A 10,541-nucleotide genomic window follows, 5' to 3' on the forward strand; every position below is an offset into this window, starting at 1 on the left:
TTTACACAGAATAGACTGTCAGTGCACTGACGTCTGGGCTACCCGGAGACTGACTGGATAAGAAACGTGACGTGGATCTCGACAGCAGGGGCTCTATACAAGGACACCTTCACTGTACGTTTTCTCCTGTCATCTGCTGTGGGAGTAGAGGGAGTAACACGAGGCCTTTCTTCTGGCAGACGGTGGGCGGGCTGGCTGTCAGGACACACCCCAGCATGGGGGAGACAGACACTCTCACACACCCTTTTCAGAGGATGGGCGTTTCCATTCACAGGAGTAGTGAGAGTTCATCCAGCGCCTTGAGGCGGGGAGGGCACTTGGGGGAAGTCCCGGTCATGAGACCGGTTCAGTCTCCTCTGTCGCAAGAAGCTCGGTTGTAAACAAAGTGCCATGACTCCCGCCACCTGAGACTGTTCCTGGAAGAAGCCCTCAGAGAGCGACCCTCCAATATATCACCCTGGTCTTATCAGTGTCTCACTTTAGGTCGTTCTTCACAGTGCTTAATTTGTAAACAGAAACGTGCAGGTGCCCAAAGCTCTCCTCTGAAACCCGTGGCTGCAGCAATTACATGTGCGAGCACTGAAAGCCGAGGCAGCGTAATCCTAAAGCCATCTCGGGCCTCTTTACTCCCTTTACAGCCACTCCTGCACCTTCAGCTCACTCTTGCAGCTTTCTGCCTTTGTCGCGTTTTCCCGTTTTTCTCTTCCTCCGCCTTTCCCGTCTGTTCATTTTACTCGCAGTAATTGCCTGATGCACAAAAATAAAACTCTTCTGCAGGTCGGTTTGTTATGAGTGAGTGGAGTGGCCAGTGCTAGTTTTTTTAAATAAAAAGGCGTGGGGCCCAAAGCTATCCTTTGAAACACGCGGCTGCTGCGTTTATATGTGCAAGCACGGAAGACTGAGGCAGAGTAATCCTGGGTGCATCTCCGGCCTCTTCAATCCATTTACAGCCACTCCCTGCCCCTTCAGCTCACTCTTGCTGCTTTCTCCCTTTATGACGCTTCCCTCCGCCTTCCCCACCTGTGGTTTGCTCGCAGTAAATGCCTGATGAAGAAAACTGTCAGCGTACAAAAGTAAGTGCCTTGTCCACAGCGGAAACCACCGGCTCAAATTAAGCACTGGGAGGGCCAGAAATCCCACCACGTGGAGCGTGTCTCATTCACACCCCTAAACAGGACAGTTAGGAAGAGGTTGGATTCAAAAGGGTAAGTAGGGAGGGCTTACAAGCCCGTGCCCTGGGGCAGGACTTTAGGCGCTATGGAGGGGCAACAAGCAGAGAGCCCTTCTTCCAGAACACGTTAAATAGGAAACTTCAAATCCCAAAATGCAACACGTGTTAGCTAACAATCCAGGAATGAATGAGGGCGTCACGTGACCTGACCCGAGAGACTTCAGAATCCGTGTTAGTGGGGAGCAGGTCCTCCCTGCTCCAGGCCACCCTTTCACCCCATTAGCACCAGGTTACCCCGCAGCCTTTGAAGAGCCAACAGCTGCTGTATGTTTAGTCAATGTCGATCTGTTTGCGCTAAATATGTATTTTTTGTTACAATCTGCACATTATGCAGCAGGTGACGAATTATGTGGCAAATCTGTAAAACCGCCACAGTCGCAGAAGCGCCTAGGTCCAGTGGCCCTGCGTGTGACATGGTAACTACTTTTTAGGTTTCGCTTACACAGCACATGCACTGTCTCTGTGACACATTTTGCTTACATACAGTGGCTTACCGCCCGCCCACAGCTTCCCATTGGTCAGCATCAGCGTCGCTCATGTGCTTTGCTCGCGCTTGTCATGGCGTGCTTGCGTCACGTCCTCTTCTTGTGTTTGGCCCTCCCCTGGTGCATGAACTAAGTCCATACCAGTGCTTGTGTTTTCAGTGGGTTTCCAATACGCCCACCCATGTAGCTTCTATTCCCTCCCGACTCCCCGCCCAATGCTTAATTTGTAAAGAAAACTGTGCTGGTGCCTAAAGCCCTCCTTTTAAACACGCGACTGCTGCAATTAAATGTAGGAACACTGAGGCAGCTTAATCCTGAAGTCACCTCAGGCCTCTTCAATCCATTTACAGCCACTCCTTGCCCTTCAGCTCACTCTTGCATCTTTCTGTTTCTCCCTTTGTGGCGCTTTTACGTTTTTCTCTTCCTCTGTCTTTCCCATATGTGTCTTTTACTCGCAGTAAAGGCTTGAGGCAGAAAAATAAGCACCAGCCCTCAAAAATAAGTGCTGGTGCTCCACACCTGAATGAACAAGCACAAATTAAGCACTGCCCGCCCATCAACGAAAGCAAATCATTTCATCTATGACAGTGAAGAGGTCGTCGCTGTGCACAGAATACACATCTCCTTGTACTGTAAAGTGTGACTGTGATTCTGGGTGTCTTCCATTGAAAAATAGCTGCAATGTGTTTTCTTGTCCCCCACATAGCATTTGAGAAAAATATCGTCTCTGCTGTGTTCTTTCACTTTCTTCACAATACAGTGCCCACCAGTGCAGCGCCTCTGTGAAACATTAACAAAACCCATGAGAGTGGTTTCTCTTTAGAGATTAAGGACCCCGTGGAACTTCAACGGAACCTCTAACTACGTCTTTGATTAGTTTCTTCTAGGTCACTGCACTCTAGGCACTTTGAACTCTACACCACTGCATTCTATGTCACCCCACACCACTGCACTCTACGCTGCATCACTCCAGCCTTCACCACTGCACTCTACTCCATTCTACTCAATGCACTCTACTCTGTACCACTCTATGCTGCTGAACTCTACTCCATGCCACTGCGCTCTGATATGCACCAGTCTACTCTGTGCCATTGAGCTCTACTCTATGCCACTGCTCTCTACTCCACTGTAACCCTATCTACTTGTTCTACACCACTGCACTCTACACTTCTACGCCACTGCTCTGAGCACCACAGCACTCTACTCTGCACCACTGCAGTGTCATGCTACTCTGTACCACTGCACTCTATGCCACTCCACTTCATGCCTCTGCACTCTACACCACTGTACTCTACACCTCTGCACTCCACGTCAATCCACTTTGTACCACTGGATGCCACTGCACTCCACTCTGCACAGCTCTGCTCTATGCACTGTATGAACATTACGCCACTCTGCTCCTCTGTACACTACTGGACTTTATACTACTGCACTCTTGTGTGAAGCACTCCATGCCACTGCAGCTTATACCACTGCACTTTATGCAACGCCAGTGACCTTTGCTGTACGCCATGGCTAAACGACATTGGCAAGGCCAATATCTCTCGACAGATGAAACCTATTGGCTTTGCCAAGGCTTGTTTTCTATTTGGTTAGGCACTCCAGAGCATGAGATGTGTTCAGTATCTCTTTGCTTTGTGTACTTCTCCCCTCTGTTACCCTCCCTTGTGTGCTGCTCCTCCCGCCCCCGAGCTCAGTCTCACCCGTGAGGTCACCAAGGACATCCAGCTGATGAAACTTCCGAGTTTAAAGGGCCCCGCACTGGTCACGTGACCGGAAGAGCTGCAGCACTAACACCAGGCGCCGCCACTGATGGGACAGAGCAGGACCCGGAGCCAGGGGGCGTCTGGGAGCGGATTAAACGAGGATCTACTGCACCGACCGCAGGCTTCTAAGGGCAGCTTCACGCCGGCACCGCCACAAATTAAGCACTGGGTAACTGATCGCACCTTCAATGTACAGTGCGGTAAAGCTCTGCAGGGGGATAACTGATTGCATAGTCAGTCACTGTACTGGGCGCTGTACGCGCATCACTGGTCACGTCATCACACTGTCACTGCTCTAGGCGCTGCACACGCATCACATGTCGCGGCACTGGGCGCTGGACACGGATGACGTCATCACTGTCGCTGCTCTGGGCGCTGTACACGAATCACTGATCACATCATCTCACTGTCACTGCACTAGGCGCTGTACTTGGGATAACATCATCGAATTGCACTAGGCGCTGTACTCGGATCACTTCATCGCACTGTCGCCGCACGAGGCGCTGTACACGCATCACTGGTCACATCATCATGCACGAGGCGCTGTACATGGGATAACATCATCGAATTGCACTAGGCGCTGTACTCGGATCACTTCATCGCACTGTCGCCGCACGAGGCGCTGTACACGCATCACTGGTCACATCATCATGCACGAGGCGCTGTACATGGGATAACATCATCGCACTGTACTAGGCGCTGTACACGCATCACTGATTACATCATAACACGGTCGCTGCACTAGGCGCTGTGCTTGGATCACTGATGACATGATCACCCTGTCACTGCAGGAGGCGCTGTATTCGGATAACTGATATCATCACACTGTGACTGCACGAGGCGCTGTACATGGGATAACATCATCGCACTGCACTAGGCGCTGTACTCGGATCACTTTATCGCACTGTCACTGCTCTAGGCGCTGTACACGCATCACTGCTCACATCATCGCACTGTCACTGCTCTAGGCGCTGTAGTCTGATCACATCATCACACCTCCTCAGGGGTAGTAGGCGCTATATAAAATACAACCAACCCTTCAGGGTGCCGTAGCCCCCCTTCGCACAGTGCAGCCCCACCCACCCCCTGCAGTGTTACCTGCGGCCCCCAGCGCCCAGGCCAGCACCAGGAGGGTGCAGCGGGGGCTCAGGGGGGGCTGTGTGCGCGCGGACTCCATGCTGCTGCTGCTGCTGCCGCCTTCACAACTTTTTTCTGAATGAGTCGAGACAAGAGCCGGTGTTCTGTCTTTTTTCCGAATCGGGTCTACTTGATGATATGCGCATGCGCAGAACTTTGCGCGTGCGCAATAATGATTTTGTCAATTTCTTTGACTTTAACTGCTCCCCCTCACAGCGCACTTGTAAAGCGCATGCGCATGGGTGCGCGCATGCGCGTTTCGCATTTTCCTGCTATTCTAACGGTCGGCTCAATGCGCTGGGATTGTTGCGATCTCAGCGGCGCTACCAGTCAGTACTCGGGCCTATTATTACGACTTTCCTTTTTAACGGTGAGTTTCTCTTTCACCTCTGTCCTCCTGCTTGTTGCATTTTCACATTTTTCGCGTATTTTAACGGTCGTCTTTGCCAGTTCCCCTCACTGCTCACGGTGGTCTCGTTTCGGTCGCAGCGGCGCTACCTCCACCTTCTTTAAGGTCAGAACTCGTGCTTATTATTTATTCTCTCTCTATATATATAATTAATACTTTATTTTTTAACGGTGTTTCTTTTGTGTCTCTGCTCTCCTGCATATTAACGTTCCTGTATTTCGTCTCTGTACCCCGTTGCGCTTTTAGAAGCAGCTAGGGCAGTGGTCTCCAAACTTTTTAATGCCCCCACACCCCCTTTGAAAAATAAAAATCATTGGGCCCTCCCTCTGAATTTTCACAATTATTTTAGAAAATGTGGCAATGTTTAAATATGCCTAGCCATATTTAAACATTGAAGTTAAGTACTGTTACCTTTTTAAAAGTGCAATAACATGTTTCTGCTTAAAACAAAACACTGTTATATGTGTAATGCTTCTTTTGGGCAGAGCCTGGTGAGCCCCCTCCCCGGGACTACTTCATGCCCCTTCCCAGTTTGAAGACCACGGAGCTAGGGACTTTTCACGCATTTTCAGAGAAGTAAATAAATGGCAACGCGATTATGATGATAAGATGCGTGCCTTTGCTTAGGTGGCGCGCAGGCATACAGCTATGAATGAATGTTATTGTTACCCGTGTGATCATTATACAGGGCAGGCCATTATCTTTACAAGTGTGTACTTTCAGGCCTGCCCTGCCTAACGATCATGGGGACAGCAAGACGCTCGCTTATTATTGCTGTGTGACATTTGTATAATTTAATTCTATGGGTGACTTTTTAATGGCTACACTTTATCTGTATTAAAATCCAGCTATCTGAAATGTTGGCATCTATGTAGCATGCACCATGGGGCAAGAGCCTGACGCACGTTGGTTGTCCACGCCACAGCCTATTTTCTCCTCACTCAGCAGTAACTGAGGGTCTTGTTGTCTGGATCCTTAGGCAGGGCAGGTCTGAAAGTATGCAGTTGTAAAATATTCAGTGTATTTATGAGTGCCTTTTTTTTTTTTGGGGGAGAAAATATTGAACAATGAAACCCATGAAAAATATAGATTAAAAAATTTTATGGCATGCAAGTATGAATGTGATATTTGCCTGTGGATTTTTGTCAATGTACGAGTTTACTGTTCATTTAAATACAGGTGGTGTTTCAGGTGTTACACTCCCCTAATAAATGTAACAGTTTTGTTTAGGTGATTTCACCAGCACTTTTGTCACACAGACAACAATGCACACACATTATCCCTTCTTGTTTTGCAAGTAGTCCAAACCTTTTATTTTTACAAAATATTGTTTTCTCTCCCACCAATGTGTATTCCTCTCCCCTTCCACTGCCACATACGCCACTCTCATGCACCCTGCTTCTTCTATAATATATTTAAATATTATGGGCCTCGTTCCAGCCTCGCTGTGGTGGTCCTTCCGCACTGGAGCCACCACATTAAGTTGTGGGGCTTGGTAGACGCCTTATATGCCAGCCTGATTGTCAGAGAAGTGCAAAGGTGATTACTCCATTCTGCACGTCTGCCAGAGTTGAGATGCCTATGGTCCCAACAACAAAACCCCTTCAGAGATACCAACTTTGGGAGCCTATAGCCCTCCCATAAGTGTTCTCTCGATCCATTGAGAACACTTAGCCATTTAAAAAAAAAATTATCTTCCTCCAAGTCCTATCCACCAATTCCTTGCCTGGACAGCCTGTCAATTCCAGTTTACACCTGTACAGCCAAAGTAGGATAGCTTTATTTAGCCATATATTGGTGGTCAGCCCAAAATGGTGGCCTTTCCACTGGGGCATATGCACATTGAATAACTACACAAACCTGTCTAGCCTCATAATACTTGTGAATGTTTTGCAGCTCTATCCGCCTTTATATTTAGACTCCCGGAGAAAACACAGACCTACCATGGCTTCCAACCCATGCATAACAGGGTGCACACCTGCGCTTCAACCCATATAAGGAATGTGTCTGTTATATATAGGGTGTGTTTGGAAGAATGTAGAGAAAGCACAAGGCTCTAATAATCTACTCTACCACTCGCTATGGTGCGTTTTATCTGATGCGTTTGATCTATGTTTTGATTCCACTTGTCCATTCTAGCGAATGGACAAATAAGAGGTGTTCTGTCCAATCAGAAACTGAATTAGCAATTAGGATGCCTTCAAATCTTATTATTGTCACATTTTCTCTGTGTTCAGAGACAGAGTTCAAAAGTCAGTTTGTCTTCTTGGAGTGCAAATAATTTTCCTTGTGACTGCAGAGTTCCTGGATTTTGTAAGGTAAACTGTCTGACCAAAGTGAAATGAGAGGCTTTTGTTATCTGGTTTTTCTTAACACATTTATTTAACTAAGTCAACTTCGCAAACATTTCAAAATATATTTCGGTAGCTGTGAAAGGCCCTTTTTTGTACTTCTGTGTGAATTAAAAAAATATATATTTTATTAGTATTAAAAACAAGTCCTAACACTGTACGTGGTAATGTGCAAATGAAAAATGTTTTCTGAAATCCAATTTTCACAGAATTTTGTTCATACACTACATAGTATTATCATTAAAGTTGTAGGTTAATGAGCAGCTTTTGGGACATTTCTGGGAAATGTACTGTCTGTAAATGACAGTGTGCTACCACATCATGCCCTGGTAATATATATATTTACAGTGAAGGTTTACACATAAACTGAGAAACACTCCTGCCCTGATGGCCAAGCTATTATTAAACTGAGGCAAGTCATGCATGGATCATGTGTTCCTATATGTGGGTTATATTTATTATACATGGAGCAAACATTTAGTGCATTGAATCAAACAAAAGAGGATTTTTTTTTTTTTTACAGCAGAACTGCTGAACTCGCATATTTGAAGGTGCACTCATATCTGAGAATGAACAAAAAGGCGATTGTAAAATTCAATATTTGCCTAGAAACCCACAATCTGAGATCCATTTGCAGTTCAAGTATATTCCAGTTTGGTCGAGTAGATTATTCAAGCTACTTGACTTGCGTCTAGTAACATTTTTATGTTTTTTCGATGCCTGGAGCAGGTTAGTGCTCGCATTTTAAAATATGCCACACTTACCTGCGGAGAAATTGACATTGACTGCCATTGCCTTACATTCTTGTCAAAGTGGGCTAGCAGAGGGACCAAATTATCTCCCCCCGATATTTAAATTTAGTCATCTCCGCTGTAAGGGCTAAAGCCAATTGTTGATCAAGTACCTTGTCCATTGTGAACAATAAACATTTGTCCCAAATATCATTAAATCCAGAGACCTTTACAAAGACCTGAAAGATCTCTTGCAACCTCTTTAGTGTTCCAGTCACTTGGGTCTAGTAATAGAAAAATAAAACATAAGCAGCATTCTGGGGAAATTACCCCCCACCCCGTGCAGCTTGTTCACCTTCAAATCTGCACACCCACCCGTATCCATTTGATAACACCCTCTACCACCAGCCCAAATATCATCGGCATGAAAGGGCAGCCCTGTACTGCTGGAATTCACAGGAGGCGTGCCCGGTAATTCTTATTCTTGCACAGGGTCTGTTGTACAACAACCTACCATCTCCTGTACTTTGGGACAAAACTACTTCTCTCCAGGGTTCCCAAATGAAATAGCCACTCTTCAGAGAATGTATATGATCGTGTATTGTCTTACATCTGCCCCATTAATGTTTGTTTTATGGAAAGAAGAGTGATCTTCATGTGCATTACGGACATTTGTGGTATGTAGGTGAACCACACTACATAAGTGTGAGGTACTGGTTAGTTGAGGTACATCATCATACTTAGTATAACTCACATATAGTAGGGCTCCCCTGATAATATAGTTGATGTACAGTTAGCAGCTGAACTTAATAATGCATATATGTATTGTTTATGTGTGTATGGGCAGTCAATCTCTTCTTTCAGTTAATTGGTTAGTCCAGTCTACTGGTATTTTTGTACGAGCATCTATCCTATCTGCTCATTTTTTATTTTTTTTTCTGCGGGACATATTGTTACAGTGGTTCAAAAATGAGAATCAAATACAATATCTGTATGTATTTTGTGTTTGCTTATTGTCAAATATCCTTCTCTTAAGGTTCACCCCCAAATTTTGGCCTTCCTTCTTTCTCAGACTTTTTCTTGTTGTCGGGCCTCTGAGCACTTTACCACTGCTAAAGTGTATGTGCTCTTGCATTAAAATATGGTTATGTATGCTTACCCACAGTTGGCATATTTAATGTACTTATGAATCCCTAAAAAATTGTACTTACCTATGCCCTGGATTTGTAAATTAAAGGCTACTAGTGTGCCCACAGTAATGATTGTGCATCCCAATTAAGTAGTACGTCAACATGACTTGCTTGTCATTCCAGATCCTGTGTGTGCAGTTCTAAACTTCCATTTTGATCTGTCAAGTTAAGTCTTTCCAGGTTCAAACCTTTATTTTTAAAACACATGTAACCCCTTTAGTGGGCCTGGTACAGATCAAAGGGCAGGGGCAAGTTGGACGTGTATTTGTAATTTTAACCTGCTGTGGTAATATAAAAACGATTACACTTGTCTTTCACCACCGCAAGGCCTAACTTGCACTTAAGCTAACATCCGGGTTACTGTGAAGCAGCCTGTCTAATTTCCAATTGAAAAAACAAAATTTGGACTTTGGTGTCTATGGACTCGCAATTCAAAATCACAACTTATGGTCAAGTCTAACGTTCATTTGTGTGGCTGAAAATGTCATATTAAGAAATTTGCTGTTTATTTTCTTAAATATTTACTGCCTACTGGCTGCCCCTGACTACATGTTTGGGTGGATGACGCATCACCTCTTGTGCATTCCCTCCAGACAGGCACACACCAAGGGAGCTCAGGTGTGACTGATGGACCATAAATATCCTGATGGCCCACCCTTGGCAGGATGAAATGGTGCAGCTGGCACATCTAAATGGGCTGGCTATTCTTCCCACACACATGGAAACATAATCCCCCTTAGCAAGTCTGCAACTAGTCACTGCACTTCCTGTCCTATTTGCACTTTCTTCAAAGGCCTCTTTTTTAAGTCTTCCCCCATTTCAGAGGCACCACTGGGCATAATAATTGGACCTTTTTTTCCCTTTCACTTGCTGCTTTTCTGTCCTTTTCTCTTTTTCTCCCTCTTGTGTTTACCCCGCACTGCTGGTGTCCCAGCATCCCCACCTGCCCCATGCAAAGCGCTTCTCCCACCTCTTTATTGCTGGACCACCGCCTCCATACCTCTCTTCCTTAACGACGGCCGCCACGCTAGTGCGCCACAGGGAAGCCTGTTTGTGCATGGACGCCACCCAGCACCAGGGACCCTGGTTCTCACCCCTTCTGCTGGTTTAACACAAGCACTCTACGTGCCCTCAACCCCATAAGATCATCAGCATGCCACCAAGCTGACCACATGTACAAACATGGATCATTTTCTTGCTGCGCCTGCTCCAGCATACTCCCAAGTACCACCCCATGATTC

At 46.1% G+C, this 10,541-nt stretch overlaps 1 protein-coding gene across 1 annotated transcript in view; it reads right to left on the reverse strand.

Annotated features, from left to right (window-relative positions):
* The window catches only part of LOC138281240 (uncharacterized), a 128,714-nt gene extending 123,961 nt beyond the window's left edge, over positions 1-4,753 (reverse strand). Inside the window, exon 1 of the mRNA XM_069219561.1 lies at positions 4,581-4,753. Within this exon, the coding sequence (XP_069075662.1) occupies positions 4,581-4,659 (79 nt within the window). The 5' untranslated portion in view covers positions 4,660-4,753. The remainder of the gene's footprint in view (positions 1-4,580) is intronic.
* Positions 4,754-10,541: the final 5,788 nt, after the last annotated feature.

Source organism: Pleurodeles waltl, unplaced genomic scaffold, assembly GCF_031143425.1.
Source record: "Pleurodeles waltl isolate 20211129_DDA unplaced genomic scaffold, aPleWal1.hap1.20221129 scaffold_73, whole genome shotgun sequence".
Taxonomy (NCBI): domain Eukaryota; kingdom Metazoa; phylum Chordata; class Amphibia; order Caudata; family Salamandridae; genus Pleurodeles; species Pleurodeles waltl.